At 42.4% G+C, this 16473-nt stretch overlaps 1 protein-coding gene across 4 annotated transcripts in view; it reads left to right on the top strand.

The window, feature by feature from the left end:
• Positions 1-16473, top strand: part of tusc3 (tumor suppressor candidate 3) — a 98429-nt gene that overhangs the window by 70801 nt on the left and 11155 nt on the right. For 2 of the 4 annotated variants that reach the window (XR_005443817.1, XM_038713896.1), the window contains exons 7-9: positions 10541-10586; positions 11203-11266; positions 15873-15947. Coding sequence is in view for 3 of the 4 variants with exons in the window: in XM_038713896.1 (XP_038569824.1) it covers positions 10541-10586; positions 11203-11266; positions 15873-15909 (147 nt within the window). In the remaining variant the exon portion in view is untranslated. The remainder of the gene's footprint in view (positions 1-10540; positions 10587-11202; positions 11267-15872; positions 15948-16473) is intronic. The other 2 variants (XM_038713895.1, XM_038713894.1) reach the window with 1 other exon arrangement.

Genomic DNA, 16473 nt, shown 5'->3' with positions numbered 1-16473 from the left:
GTCCTGTCTGATAGGGAAAGAAATGAACACCGGGGCAGTCAAGTGGAAAAACAGACCCTAGATGTGCCGTAAACCTAGACACTAATAATCTGCAGGGATTCAACAATGTGAAACACACTGAAAGACTTCCTTTCTGTCTCTCTCTCTCCTTCTATTTGTCTCCTTTCCATAAGACTTCCACTTTGCATTCCTTTATCTGTCTCTCTGCTTTCCTCCTATCACACACAGACAGATGCCCGTCAAATTAGGCCTCTGACATTGTATCAGAGAACATTGCATGTGTGGAGTCTTAAGCATTCTGCTGTATGGGAGAGTTTCATCAATAGTGGAGGCAATGTGTACTGACTGGAACAGACAGTAAACTATACAGAGAAAAGTGACACATTGAAGTGATGTGTCAGACTGGAAGGCTAGTTAGCCAGAGTCACTGGTGAATGTAAAGATTTTGCTGAGGCTAAATTAATATCCTTATCCTAACTGTAACCAAAAACAACTTAAATTAAAAGAAGTAGCAACTGACTAAAGTGACCTCACCTTGCGTGCCTAAGGCGTAATAGTGAAACTGGTTGTCACAAACACTGTTGCTTATGCATGTTAGTACTTACGTTGGTGTATTGAAGAAATGTCACCACTAAACTCAAAAAACATGCACCCCTGCACTCATAATTATGGCTGTAAAAATTACCTTGAAAAAGACAACCTTGTCAAAAAATTGTTACTTAATGCTTATGAATAAATTCACCACTAGCGTTGATGTCCTTGCATCAAAGCTACTTGCATCAGTTTATCTTATGTCCTCATCCTCAATTAAATCTCAACAAAGTATGTGATGTAGCTGCACCATAACTCCCTGCAAAAAAGTCTAGAGAACATAATTAATGCAAATCCTTATGGCTGCCCAGGTACCTATAGGCTATACATATCCTAACTGCCTTCAGCTGCCAATCGGCAAGAAAGAGATGCAGGTCTTACCTGAAACCCTAGAGAGCTCAACTAGCTTGCCGCCATCGCTCCACTTCCCAGCAGTGTTTCTCACTCAACTGTGTGGACAACAACGTGCACTGAGATCAGTGTTGATCGTTTAGGTTGCACAAAGATGCGGTCTGAAACTGAAACAAAATACTGTTGGGATAAGGATTCCATTCATTGGGCGTCACTCAAGAACATGTTCGTATTGTTATCCTAAACCTTTGTTACTTGTTTTCCTGTGAGGTTTGCTTGTGTTGGATTCGCCAAACTCTTATAACTACACCAAACTGTCAAAATTCCTCATTTCAGCCTGAGGCCATGAGATTTGATCATTATCATAATCGCATCTAAGATTGCTTCATAAGGCTAGCTAGTCTACTCTGGTTGTGGCTCTGTAAGGCAAAAGTGATCATTTGTTGTGCTTTGGCAACATATGTTAAATGTCATGACAGTAAAGCTTGAATTGAATTGAACTGAAATGTGTTTTCTGACATGAAGTTATAGACTAAAGAAATCTTTCTGAAACAAAGTATTTATGAGAAAAGAAATTATCTTAAATGATTATTTCATAATGCCCATTGCCCATCACAGTCTTAACAAAAAGGGTTGTGGCATCAGCCACATGCCATTCTCCTCTCTTTATCCTCCACTCTTGCTTTTCTGGCATCTGCCCTCAGACTGGCTCATATTACATAAGACCGTCACTCTTGAGAATTGGCAATTATTCACAAATGACAATTATAGATATAGGTGTGTGTGTGAGAGTGTGTATATGTACAGAAGCCCTAAGTGGCCATTGATTCAAATATTTTTTTACTCCGTTTTCCATGATAACGGGATAATTATCTCGAGATAATGAATGTTGTTTTCAACCTGATATCGGGACTGTTGTGATAAATCCCCCCTCTCAACCCTTGCGGGGTGGTATGTGTCATCCTCAAGCTCGGGTCCTCTACCAGAGGCCTGGGAGTTTGAGGGTTCTGCACAGTATCTTAGCTGTTCCTAGGCCTGCACTCTTCTGGACAGAGAGCTCAGATGTTTTACCTGGAATCTGCTGTAGCCACTCTCCCAGTTTGGGGGTTACAGCCCCCAGTGCTCCGATTACCACTGGCACCATGGTTGCTCTTACTTTCCACATCTTTTCTAGCTCCTCTTTCAGCCCTTGGTATTTCTCAAGCTTCTCGTGTTCCTTCTTCTTGATGTTGCTGTCGCTTGGGATTGCCATATCACTGCAGCCTTCTTCTACTGTTTGTCGATCAACACGATGTCTGGTTGGTTAGCCATCACCAGTTTGTCAGTCAGGATCTTGAAGTCCCACAGGATCTTAGCTCGGTCATTCTCAACTACCAAAGTCAAAATGGAGGTGTCTTCCATTTTGACCTTGGGACTTCCAGCCCATACTCATGGCAGATGTTTCTATACACTATGCCAGCTACCTGGCAAGCGGAGCTACCTGTACGCACTTCCTGCCTGCATTTTACACCCCGCTGTTATGTGCTGTACTGTCCCAGGGGCATCTTTGCACAGTCTGCACCTGGGGTCCTGCCTGGTGTGGTAGACCTCAGCCTCTATTGATGTTGTACCGAGTGCCTGTTCTTGTGCCACCATGATTAGTGCTTCTGTGCTGTCCTTTAGTCCAGCCTTTTCCAGCCACTGGTAGGATTTCTTGATATCAGCCACTTCTTCTTTTTGTCAGTGGTACATACCGTGCAGCGGCTTGTCTCTCCATGAAGGTTCTTCGTCTTCCTTGTCCTCTCCCTCGGGTTTCTGCTGCCTGAAGTATTCACTAAGCCCTTCATCTTTGGGGGCCATCTTCCTGATGTGCTCCTGGATCTTTGTCATTTCATCCTGGACAGTGGTCTTCACACTCACTAGCCCTTGCCACGCTTGGTGTATAGTCTCAGGGTGCTGGATTAGGGGTGAAACCCTCCTTGCATTGTGAGGAGCTTTCTTGTCTTGATGTCAGTGGCCTCTATCTCCTCCTTTGGCCAGTTTATTATACCAGCAGGGTATCTGATGACTGGCAGGGTGTATGTGTTGATGGCTCGGATCTTGTTCTTCTCATTCAGCTGACTTTTCAGGACCTGCCTTACTCTCTGTAGGTATTTCGCTGTGGCGGATGTCCTTGCTGCCTCTTCGTGGTTTCCGTTAGCCTGCACCCCAAGGTATTTGTAGCTGTCCTGAACATCTGCAATGCGGCCTGTAGTTCAAACCCCTCGGTTCTGATCACTTTCCCTCTTTTAGATACCATGCCACCACACTTGTCCAGTCCGAACCACATTCCAGTGTCATTGCTGTAGATCCTGGTTGTGTGGATCAGTGAGTCGATGTCTCGCTCATTTCTGGCATACAGCTTGATGTCATCCATGTGCCGCACTTGATGGTGACTTGTGCAACTGGCTTTGAGTTGGCTTCCAGACTTGTTTTCCACAGCCCCATTGAGTTCTTGATGAAAGCTACTGGTGTCCTGTTGATCTTGTACATTTCCAAGCATTCCAGTATCCATGTATGTGGCATTACCTCACGAGGTAATCACTGACGTAATCTGTACTCTGCGCATGCGTTGGCGTCTGTAGCTACCTGTCGGAAGCGCCGTCTTAAACCTGACTCTTATCCAGTTTTAATCCACACTTTTACATTACATTTTTTATATCCTTTTATTTAACTTAAGTTCTTCACTTAAGTTTTATGTGGGTTAAGGATTTTAGTCATCTGACATGGATTTTAAGATAGATGAGTGTAAAAACGCTATCAACGCTACTGAACACAACAAATCTCCGGCAACTAACATTATGCTAGCCGAGATAAATGTGCCCCATGAGGACTGTATACTCCTTAAGAAAGCGAATAAAAAGATTGTTGCCCTTATGGAAGATATCCGACGACTTTCAGAGGAACTCAAAGAGAAAGATTCCCTGCTGACTGGCTTTATGGATGTGGCTTCAGTACAAGCTAAACAGATTGTTTCTGTTAGCGCAACCACTAACATCCAGGACACCGTGCTATGGAACCCCTCTGCCCTTCCAAGGCTTTCCTCCTGCTCGACTCCGAAGCATCAGTCAACCTGGGCTGAAGTGGTGGTCCGTGGCTGCAAGAGAGGCTCGGGTGTGGCTGCCCCTCCTCTGCACATCGGCTTCTCAACCGCTATGCAGCCCTGTCTGACAACACTCCGGTCCATCCAGCAGATACACCTGCGGCTTCGAGTCTCCCTGATACGGATCCCTTTCGGCAGATAGTGCCTGCTGACACTGTTGCATATCCTCCACCGGCTACATCTGCACATCTACACTGGCAGCAAACGGTGATGGACTGGGCCACCGGTCTGCCGCTGGGCCTGATCGGCGGCCGTCATTCGGGTCAAAAACTGCGCTTCCTGATGTAGGATCCTGAAGGAGGCCGTCTCTACCCTGCCCTTCTCTCAGGTCTGTTACTGCTACTCCAACACAACACTCGGCGGCTCACACACTCCATACTCAGTCCGCACGCAGTGTGGAAGCAGATTCTGCTCAGTCCTGCTCTGGAACCCCACAATCGGCATCTCCTCATCCCCTTTTCTCCCCAACCACACTAATAATTGGTGACTCGATAACCAGAAACATCCGTTTCTTTAACGCTACCACTCACTGCTTCCCCGGTGCCACCACAGCTGACATTTAAAATAAACTCCAGGACCTAATACCATCGCTCCCATCCTCCATCACAAGAGTGATAGTCCATGTGGGAACAAATGACAAGGCTCTTCAGCAATCTGAGCTGACAAAATCATATTTTAACCGTCTTTTTAACTTTTTAAAGCAGTGTGGAAAGTCCGTTTTTATCTCTGGTCCCATTCCCACAGTTGGTCGCGGTGCTGGCCGCTTCAGTAGACTCCTTGGCCTCCACGACTGGCTCCAGTCTGCCTGCAGGGCTCACAGTGTGTGTTATGTGGATAATTTTAATATTTTCTGGCAAAGAATGTCTCTTTTTAAGACAGACGGACTTCACCCAAACAAACGGGGCTCAGAAATGTTAGCTGCTCACATAAAGCATGTGGTGCGGTCCTCCACACATGACTTACGTGAATGACTAATCATTTATGCAGCACACCTGGACACACCACCTGTCACTGAACAGAACTCTGCCTCACTGCCACAAACAACTGTCTCCACCTGCTGGCATGTAAAGCCGTCAGCCGTCAGCTCCCAGCGCTGTTCCAAAGACCAGTAAACCGAAATGTGCACATCCCACACAGAAATCATAGTAATCTTATAAGGATTAGGACAACTGCATCAACTCCAGCACCCAAAACAAACTCATTTAAAATGGCTCTGTTCAATGTGAGATCACTGTCAAGTAAGACTTTTATCTTAAATGATTTTATCTTGTCTGCAAATCTAGATTTTATGTTTTTAACTGAATCATGGTTGCAAATGAATGACTATAGCTAGCTAGCTGAACTGTGTCCGCCTCAATATGATTGTTTTAGTCAACCGAGGGTCAGTGGTCGTGGTGGTGGGCTAGTGAGTGTGTATAGGAAAAATGTTAAATGTCATCAAGTACGCTGTGATGAATTTAACTCCTTTGAAGTTCTCACTCTTAAACTTGGAGGGCTGCAACCTATCATATTTGTTATAATTTATCGGCCCCCAAAACTGCCAGGGGGATTTTTATCAGAACTTTCTGAATTTTTATCTACTCTGGTTTTAAATTATGATAGAATTGTTCTTTGTGGCGATTTTAATATTCATGTTGATGACCCCACCAATGTTGATGCAACTGACTTTTTAAATATGGCCACTTCAAACAACATGCCAAAGGACAAACACATAACCGTGGTCATACACTGGTTTTTACCCTGGGTTTCAGCATTTCCTCTGTGGAATTAGTGGACATGACCATATCTGACCACAGATGTAGTGTTTTTAGTTGCAATTGGCCTGTTACTCATGCCGCCTCACCAAGCTCCGTGTGTTCTCGCATCTTTAATGAATAAAGTGTTTCAATGTTTTGCGCATTCTTTCAGAGCCAAAGCCAACACCTGTCTGATTCCAACGCCAACAATCTGGTTGATCACTTCAATCATATCTGCTTGTTGTCACTAAATATTACTGCTCCTCTAAAGGTTAGGCCTACGTCTAAAGCTAGTAAGCAACCCTGGATAAATGACAGCATTCGCAGCCTAAAAAGTGAATGCAGTCCATTTCCTCAGTCTGAAGGATTTATTAATTAACTACAATAACATGCTTAAGGATGCAAGAACACACTATTTTTCTGAACTCATTACTACACATAAACACAATCCCAGGTTTCTGTTTAAGACTAGATCAGCTGGTAAACCCAACCCCTCCTTGTGCCTCAGCTGGAAGTAACGATGACTGTGAATTGTTTTTATCTTATTTTACCAATAAGGTGGTGTCAATAAGAGCCTCTGTTACCCCCACGGCCTCTTACTCAGAGGTTCCTCACCAGCAACAAGAGAGTTTTAACCAGTTTTATCCCATCGACTTGTCTGAGCTTTTAAAAACAGTATCACAAATGAGAGTGTCCTCCAGCCCACTTGATGTAATACCTACAAAGTTTTTACTGAAAGTAATGGATTCTGTTGGGCCCCATTTGATCTCTGTTTTCAACAGCTCCCTATCTACTGGTTGTGTCCCTGATTATTTTAAAACGGCTTGCGTGAACCCACTTTTAAAGAAACCTGGTTTAGATCCCTCCCTCCCACAAAATTTTAGACCAATTTCAAAACTGCCTTTTATTGCAAAGATTTTAGAAAGAATTGTGTCCAAACAGCTGCTCACTGTACTGGAAAATAACAAAATATTTGAAAAGTTTCAGTCTGGTTTTAGGAAGTACCACAGCACTGAGACTGCCCTGCTCAAAGTCACCAATGACCTTTTAATGTCTGCTGATGAAGGCATGTGCTCAGTCCTGGTACTCCTGGACCTTAGCGCTGCTTTTGACACCATTGATCACAACATAATGTTAGACAGACTGAGGCACTGGGTGGGGATCTCTGGTACTGCCCTAGAATGATTTTCATCCTACCTGTCAAATAGGAAGTTTTGCGTGTCTGTAAACAACTATGTCTCTTCGTTCTGTCCAGTTAAATATGGTGTGCCTCAGGGGTCAGTCTTAGGACCCATTTTGTTTTCCTTGTATCTGCTTCCCCTTGGACATATTATCCATAATCATGGTATTTCTTTTCATATTTACGCTGATGACACACAGATGTATTTGCCCGTCAGATCCACTGCCTGCCTTTGTGAAGTTAAAAAATGGATGTCAACTGATTTCCTCCTGAACTCAGACAAAACAGAAATCCTGGTCATCGGGTCCCAGTAGATGGCTAAACAAATACTGCCACCTGCTAGTTCCCTAGTAAATCACATTAAGCCTGTTGCAAAGAACCTTAGTGTTTGGTTTGATAGTAATTTAAATTTTGAGCAGCACACCACAAAGCTTGTTCAATCATGTTTTTATCAACTTATAAAATCAAATCAATATATATATATATAAATATAGCAAAAATTCGATCTATGTTAACTTTTAAGGACACCGAGACCATTTTACACGTCTTCATCTCATCACGCCTGGATTATTGCAACAGCCTTTTCACTTGTTTAACCCACAAATCTACTGATCGACTCCAGACTGTCCAGAACTCAGCTGCCAGGCTTTTAACCAGAACAAAGAAATATGACCACATTATCCCTATTTTAGCTGCATTACACTGGCTCCCAGTATGTTTTAGAATTATTGATCACTTTTAAAGCTCTTCATGGCCTCTCGCCTTGTTATATTTCTGAACTTTTAGTCCCATACACACCAGCACGTACCTTGAGATCCTCGGGCAGAGGTCTGCTGTCTGTTCCAGAGTCTTGACTGAAACTAAAGAGGACAAAGCGCTTGCTGTCAGGGCCCCGAGGCTTGCCCGAGGAAATCAGGTCGACTGAGTCAGTGAACTCTTTTAAGTCCCTTCTTAAGCCTTTCCAGTAGGTGTGGATCATGTCAGGGTCTGGTGCTGTCCAGCACTTCATACCTGCCACTCTTTCTTGGATGTCTGCCGTTGTAATGGTTTCTGGATCTTTTTCTGGGAGATTGCTGTGACCTGTTCTTAGATCCACTAGCCACTGAGCATGGGTGTTTTGTGTCTTTCAGCACTGTTCAGTCTCAGCCCTGGGTGGATCTGATCTTGTGTTATTACCCTGCCACTGAGAGTACACTTTGGATGGTTTGGTGGAGAACATACGGTTTATTCTCCTGGCTTCTGCTACTCCTTTGTATCTCTTTAGGCAGGTAGCCAGAGCGGTAAGTCTTTGTTTGGCAGTCTCCAGAGCCTCAGGTATTGACAGCTTGTTGTATTTCTTAGGTACCCCTTTCCTTGCACCTTTCTGTAGCTCTGACAGCTGACTAATCTCTTCATGTTGCCTTGATCTTGGCCTTTCGCGGCAACCAGGTGAGGAGTACAGACTGTGTCTTGCCTACAGTCAAGCATGGTGGTGGGAGTGTCATGGTCTGGGGCTGCATGAGTGCTGCAGGCCCTGGGGAGCTACAGTTCATTGAGGGAACCATGAATGCTAAAATGTAGTGGGACATACTGCAGCAGAGCATGATCTCCTCCTTTTGGAGATTGGGCCGCAAGACAGTATTTCAATATGATAACGACCCCCACACCTCCAAGACGACCACTGCCTTGCTAAAGAAGCTGAGGGTAAAGGTGATGGACTGGCCAAGCATGTCTCCAGACCTAAACCCTATTGGTTTAGTCACTTTTGTTGCCACGGGTTTAGACATTAATGGCTGTGTGATGTGTTATTTTGAAAGAACAGCAAGTTTACACTGTTACGCTCACTAGTTTACATTGTAGCAAAGTGTCATTTCTTCAAAAATGTGAGGGGTGTACACACTTTTGTGAGATACTCTGTGTGTGTGTATATTTTATTTATATATATATATAATATGCACACCCATGAAGTACAGGGATCCGCCCATTGTTGGTTGTTCAGTAAATTTTTTCAGTTGTGAAAGAATTTGTTTCTTCGTGTACAGATGGCTTCACTTGTTGATAATGTAACTCCTAAATACTGCTAACAGTAGCTGGCGTTAGCTCAGTTAGCCATGCAGCTTGGGGTCCTATTAGATAGTTGACCCGGAGTGGGAGCTCAGAGCCCGGGCCTGAAAACCAAAGTTCCTGTGCTAGCGGTGTAAACATCAAAAGCCACGTTTCCACCAAAAGTACCCTGGATTTTTAGTCCCAGGATCTACTTTTCAAGGAACTAAAAGGTTCCTTCAGCCTATTGTTGTGTTCATTTCCACCGTGATCTAAAGACCTGCAAAGATTAGGCATATTAACAGCTGACTTCTATGCCATACAGAGCAGCGGACAGGCATCGTTATTTAGTAACAAATATCAATGAGCAAAATGGAGATATATATATATGAACATCAGATTTAATTTGAATATAATGAAAATCTACACTAAAAACTAAAAATATCACTAAAAATATCTTTTTTTGTGTGGGAGTATAATGAAGAGACATAAGATTAAAATTTGTTGCAAATTTAATAACAAACTGGATAAAGGCATCAAGTTCTTAAAAGAACTCCAGCACAGAGAAAGAAACACAAACGTAAAATTGCAACAGTTTGGAAGGTCATTAAAACATTTCCAGCCGTCAAGAGCAGCAGATCAGCTGTCAGGACACACTTATGTGTCCGCATGCCCGAGTGTCAGACGAATGTTATTTTTTAAAGTGCTTTATTACCTGTCGTAATCAGCTGGTCTGGTGGGGTTTTTTTGGAGAAGAGCAGACTGACTTTGGCTCTTTGTAGATACCTGCTAATGATGAAACCCTAAAACAACAACTCCGGACCTAGTATTTAGCTTAACTCCATCAGCTGTTAGCTGTAAACACATAGGAGGACTAGCTGCATACCAGCTGCTATTTCCGAGCTATAAATATAATACCAATGTACGATTAGAGGACGACATCGGCGAGACTTGTCTGTGCTGTCTGGGTGTTGATTGTGATTTATTGGTTATTATAAACGGTGGAAGAGCCTCTGCTAGACCATTCAGAAAGTCACTGCAAGCTAAGCCCAACCACCAAGTACAAGTACTTTCGGAAAGTACTATCGCCTGAGCAGGAAAATTTCTGGGGCTAAAATAAAAACCCTGGAACTTAATTTAGACCCTGGTCTCTGCGTTGGAAACGCAGTGAGTTCCTCCAAAGGTACCTAGTTCCGGAGAATAGTTCCTGCAGCTAAAGAGATCTTAGGTTACAGTGGCTCACAAGCCCCTTGGCAGGCTTCTGGGAAATTGGCCAATCACAAGAAAGTGGGCTTTTAGTTAGGCAAAACGTAGACAAAATGGTTTGTTTCAAACAGATGATGAACTGAAGGGTTGCATAAGATAAATATGGATTTTTTTTTTAAACTGTGAATCATGCAGTTAGTCTACAGGAATCCCAGAATAAAAATACAGAGCTGGAAATGGGAATAATTGTTCCCAAGTTGAACAGTGATGTCTCCATTTAGTGGTCGGGCAGTGAATGTGAGTTAATACAGTATTGTGTGTTTCTGTATACAGTGTTCCGGTAAGATTAGATTGACCTTTCTGCCCACTCAGTCAAAAGGTAGCTCCTCTATACACCTACACATTACATAGGATAAATCTTAATGACTCACAATACACAAGCACACATGCATGAACACTTAATCTGCAAACAAACACATTAACATTTTACTGCTGTCTTATATAAGCATAGAAGTACTGCCCATTTTGTTGTAGAGGTCCTGTGTCCATTATGATAAAGCAAAAGATAAGATTAAGCCAGGAATTTGGGCTACAACCAAGTCTGTTCTGGGACAGTTAGTGTACTCAACAGATAAAGGGTTCTGGGTCATCATTTAGGTTCATATTTTCTCTTGGGATGCTACCAGATTTTTGCTTATTATGTAACTTTATGTGCTCTAAAGACGTTTATCACAAAATTTTATGACCTCTTTATTAATGCTTTTCTAAATCCCTTTCTTTATTTACTGTTTCCAACTTTTCTATTTGCCATTTGCCACTGTAAAATCCTGTTCTTCACCGTTCATATCAACCTTCCATTTCCTTACTGTACTTTTCTTTATTTCTTCAATTTGGAAATTTCACTGAGGTTTCTACCTTGTGTGACCTTCGATTGAAATGAACAATGTTAAACTAATGTCTGTCTGGCTCTCTCCCTCTCATTCTCTCCTCCACAGAGTTATATTCATGGCAGCAGCCAGGCTCAGTTTGTGGCGGAGTCTCACATCATCCTTCTTCTGAGTATCTTTTTGCCTGAACGTGTTTGTGTTTGATTGTATGTTTCATGTGTTCACTTAATTGAAAATGGGGCCGCAAAATGCAAATCGTCCAGAGTAACTGAACTCTCTGAAATGTCCTGGAAACAAATTCCTTTAATTCTCCATTTGTTTACACCAAACACCTAGTAGTGAGCCACATTTTACATGTATATAATATGATTTTGCTGTCTGGTACATTTATTTTTCCAGCATGAAAACTTTGTCATCCGTTATGCATTCTCCATAGGGAGGCTGCCTGCTGGATTGAACAAACAGACAATACAAAGACAAGAGATTGTCCTCTTTTAACTTCATCTCCTTGGCTGATTTGTTGCAAATTCAACCCCTGATTATAGGGTGTGTGTGTGTGTATATATGTTTGCTTGTGTACTTTATCTGACAGGATTGATGTTTCTGTTGGTTTGTCTACTTCTCTGTCTGCTTGTGTACCCATGTGTACTTGCAGTGGTGTGTGTGTGTAGGTGTGTGTGTGTAGGTGTGTGTGTGTGTGTTGGGGGGGGGGGGGGTAATGATACTGTTCATTCCTAGCTGTTGTATTTGTCCCCATGGGAAATAGCAGGTCCAAGGTCGCACCTGCTGCAGAGCAATATTTGTTTGTCCACAGCTCACATGGTTTATTTTTTTTATTTTCTGCCCATCTGATTACATCTAAATGAAACACACACACATTCACACCTGCTGAAACGCCAACACACCTACCCTTGTTGACTGTGCAGGTGGTGTAAACACATTTTATGACTGTCATAGATGCAGTTTCCCCATGGACGTAACCTTGTTTAATACCTTGTACACTTATCCACACACACCCGGGTACCACGTGCAGCTGCTATACTATTTAGGAAGAAACAGATATAAATGTATTTCTCTCATTCTGACACGCAAATGTCAGACACACCCATGCAGTTATGTTATATGATTTTTTTTTCCAAAGATGTTGTTTGTGAAGCATTGTGTGAATATACCTATCGGCATTGGGTGTTCCCTCTGCTATAATCAGATGGGACAGGATCAATGAATTATCTATATCTATATCTACATCTATATCTATAATTGTCATTTGTCTAAACTAAACACAGACAGTGAGGGTGGGAATTCCAATTTCAAGATGATCAATATATCAATGTAAGAATGTAATTTTGGTCTGTTTTCATAGTTTAAATTTAATGCAGTACCACAGTCTTATTCTATACTCTGATAGGTCTTGCTAATATGACTTCATTATTACACTGTGATACACCCAAACTGCCACCTTCCGTGGTTTATTACTCTTGCTGTATATGGAGATATCGCTTATATTTGTATCACGCTTGCATATCATGTCTCCTACCACATCATCAAGTGGATGCCTCAGTTCCCTCTCTGTATCTCCCCATGTGGCAGCTTTTGTTTGTGCACCTCGTCAGGTTTTCTTTGGTTATCTGGATTTGTATGCAGAGCAGGCTGAAGAAAAGAATCTGTAATTATAAGCCACCTGAGGCTGTGCTTTGCAGTGATTTTAGAACAACTCAAGTGTAGAATGCGAGCACTGCATGCTTCTATAAAATAGAGATGTTCATAATATTATATGGGCTGATCGCAATTAAATGTTTGTCTTTATTTCATCAAGTCATATAACTTTAACAATAGCTAAATACTACAAGTAGACTGCTAATTTAAGGGAGCACTCACTTTTCACAGTATAAGGTCAAGTCAGTAACATTAACTTCATCCGTTTTGGTGCAAATGAAAGTGACAACAGGTGCACTAGAGAGGCAACAGCAAGACAACTCCCAGAAAGGGAATGATTTTGCAGGTCGTGCCAACAGACAATTGCTCTCTCTTTATCCTTCCGGACAGATTGTTCTCTAGTTTTGCTAGTATCCTTGTCACTACTTGTAGCATGAGGCGGCACCTGCAGCCCAATCAGGTTGCACAGTTAGTCCAGCTCCTCAAGGAGGAACAGGAAGAGCATTGCAAGAGCACAGCAAAATGATCTCCAGCGGGCTACTTATGTGCATGTGTAGCGGAGGTTTACCAAACCTTGGGCGCCAGACAAAATAACTTTAATCCTAACCTGTCACTTAAAAATAATCAGTTTTACCAAGTAGGATATTAGATAGGTCTAGCGACCTGCCTAGGTTGCTAGCTACCAATAAAAGAGAAACACAAAACACTAATTAAATTACTCCAAATAAAGCTGGTTGTATTCAAATTGTATTATATATAATTAATCATCCTCCATACGGTTAGTATGAAATATTTTACAAAACATCCATTAAAGCAACAAAACCCCATTCCAAATATAGCATTCATATAACAGTTAAATGCCCATAATTCATGCTTTTAAGAAACTCCAGACTCCAAACTCCAGATAATCCTCTACCTTGAGGAGGAGGGGAGTGAATGTTGTGTGTGTGTGCTCAGGGGGAATCGCGCTGCAATATCCATTCAATTCAAAAGGTAGCAGTTCAGTACAATTGAGTTCTGTAGTAAGAGGGATGAGTATGTAGATGCATGTGTGGGTGTAGTTCAGTTCAATTGAGTTCCATTGAGAGTGGTCTGAGTGTGTAGGTGTGGATTGGTGTAGTTCAGTTCAATGGAGGGCAGAAGGCAAGCCCTACCTATAGTTGGGGTAGGAGGATAGAGTAGCCTGGAGAGTTACAAGAGAGTAGACTTAGCTTTTGCCGGTCCACCAGGATAAGGAAGCTCCCAGCTGCAACCGAGCAGGTTGAAGAGCAAGTTTGGGCTACCCAAACCCACTCCAGGGATCAGCACAGTTTCCAACAGTCCTTTGTTGCTCATTAAATTCCATGAAGTCCGGCAAGTTCCTGGTACCACTGCTTCTCTGGTACTTCTCTATGCATCTCACTTTCACTCCAAAGCCAGGATGCCTTAAAACTGGATCAGTTTACCAAACATTCTCTACCCTCTGAACCTCTCACTCCTCTGCTCTTCTCCATGCAGGAAAAGTTTGTCCCTTCCACTCACCGGTGCCTAATTTATCTCCTTCTGATCAAACCACAACCCCCAATCAAGAGCAGAAGGCCCACTCTGCAGCTCTTCTTCCCCTTCTCTGCTACACATGCTTCTGACCAAACTGTCAGAAACAGACTCCATGAGGGCAGCTAAGGGCCTGTCATCTAGTGGCATCTGTGCTCACAGCCCAGCAACGTGCAGATTGACTGGCATTCGCTAGAGAACACCAGATTTGGGAAGTACACCATTGGCGCCTCATTCTCTTCACATATGAGAACAAGTTCACACTATACTATGTGGAGATGATGTTGTGAATGTTATGCTGCCTGCAACATCATCCAGCATGAACGGTTAGGAAGTGGGTCAGTGATGGTCTGGGGAAGCATATCCTTGGAGGGTCACACAGACCTCCACGTGCTAGCCAATGATACCCTGACTGCTGTTAGGTACCGGGAGGAAATCCTCAGAGCCATTGTCAGACCTTATGCTGGTGCAGTGGGCCCCGGGTTCTCCTGGTGGAGGACAGTGTCTGGCCACATAAGGCAGTTTCTTGATGACAAAGGCATTAATGCGGGCCTTCATGTTACTCAGACCAGAATCCAACTGAGAATCTTTGGGACATTATGTATTGGTGCATCCAACGCCGACCAAGTAGCCCAACAGACTGTCCAGGAGCTGACTGATGACCTGATCCAGATCTGGGAGGAGATCCCCTAGGACACAATCTGCTGTCTCATCAGGAGCATGCCCAGACATTGTCAGGACACATTATGAGTTGCCGTGATGAAAGTCACACAAGTTGGACCAGCCCTCAATCAATTGGTGATTTTGGTTACCATTGACTGTTGTTACATAATTTTGTTCTCAAAGATTTATACAATGTACAGCAAAGATTTTGAACTTTTAATTTTTTTCGTTCATCAAGATCTACTTTGCAGTGTACATAGTACCAATGAAGGTAGGTCAACAAGTTTGAAAAATGACCAATACTTTTTTCAGTCAAGTCAATATCACAGCATGTCTCAATGGTTAAAGGGTAATTTTGGTATTTTTAAACCTTATTTTTTTCACTGTGAACTTTTGGTCACAAAATCTTGGCTGATTGGCAGTATGTTTTTCATCTTTGCACCAATTAAGTTTTTCAACTCCTCTTCAACAAGATTCAGAGTCAGCTTAGTTAAGAACCAATTGTTTTACCTTTCTACAACTGTTTGCTTTTGTAATAAAAAAGTTTGTTAGTTTCGAAACATTTTTTTTCTTTTTACAATACTTAGGAAAAAGGACAGTGACCCATCATCAGTCTCTTGTTTTAATTTTCAACATTAGCCTAAGTCTCAAAAAAACATGAAGGTTTTATAGCTGTAATTACTGGATTTCGTACTGGATTGCTTAACATTGTGCTAGTGTTCAGGTTATTGTTTATGCACTTTATGCTGTAATAGCACATGACAACATGTTCTTGCTAATGTCCTTGAGTGATTCTATGCACATGTATGCGCGTATCTGTAAGTGCATATGTTTTTCCAACAGTTCTTCCCAGGGCGGTGTGTGTATCTCCAGCTTTTCCCTCTCATGTATGCAAGTGTGTTGTTTCCTTGACAACCTTGTCCCAGATGCTGCAATCACCATGGGGATGGTGCTGCTAAATGAGGCTGCCACCTCCAAGGGAGACGTTGGCAAGAGGAGAAGTAAGTTGAGAAGCTTGTTTTTTTTTCTTCTTATTGTCCTTTTTCTTTCCTTTTTCAAGCTCCATTTCCTCCGTTTTGGGGCGTCCTGAATAAAACAATTGTCAGGAGTGGAAGCTAGCTAGTGTAAGTGTGTGTTTTTGTTGAAACCTACCAGGCAAGTAGGTGATTTATCCTTGCAGCAGCCAATGTGTAGGCAAATTCATGTTTAAGAGGTTAAAATTCTTGTAGAACAAACACACATCCTGTAAAGCTTTAATTTAATTCTTGTAAAAATATGTGTTATAGTTTAACTTAGAAATAAGCAATAAGGTAAAAAGTTCAGCATTTTACGCACACAGGTATTGTTCACCTATAAATGTGTTTACTAATTAACATTTCTTATAGCCGAAGGCAATCTACAAGTTTAGGTATTAACAACACATTCTCCTGGCTGCTTTTTACAGTTTGGCCTCTTAAATATATATTTGGCCTCTTTTTATAACAGGGCTCTGACTGCAACATTAACAACAGGGAAGCCCTTTTTCCT

This window comes from Micropterus salmoides, unplaced genomic scaffold, assembly GCF_014851395.1.
Source record: "Micropterus salmoides isolate LMB-PRFRI ecotype aquatic unplaced genomic scaffold, ASM1485139v1 Ms_hic_scaffold_12, whole genome shotgun sequence".
NCBI lineage: Eukaryota > Metazoa > Chordata > Actinopteri > Centrarchiformes > Centrarchidae > Micropterus > Micropterus salmoides.
This window is presented reverse-complemented; position numbering and strand designations above follow the sequence as displayed.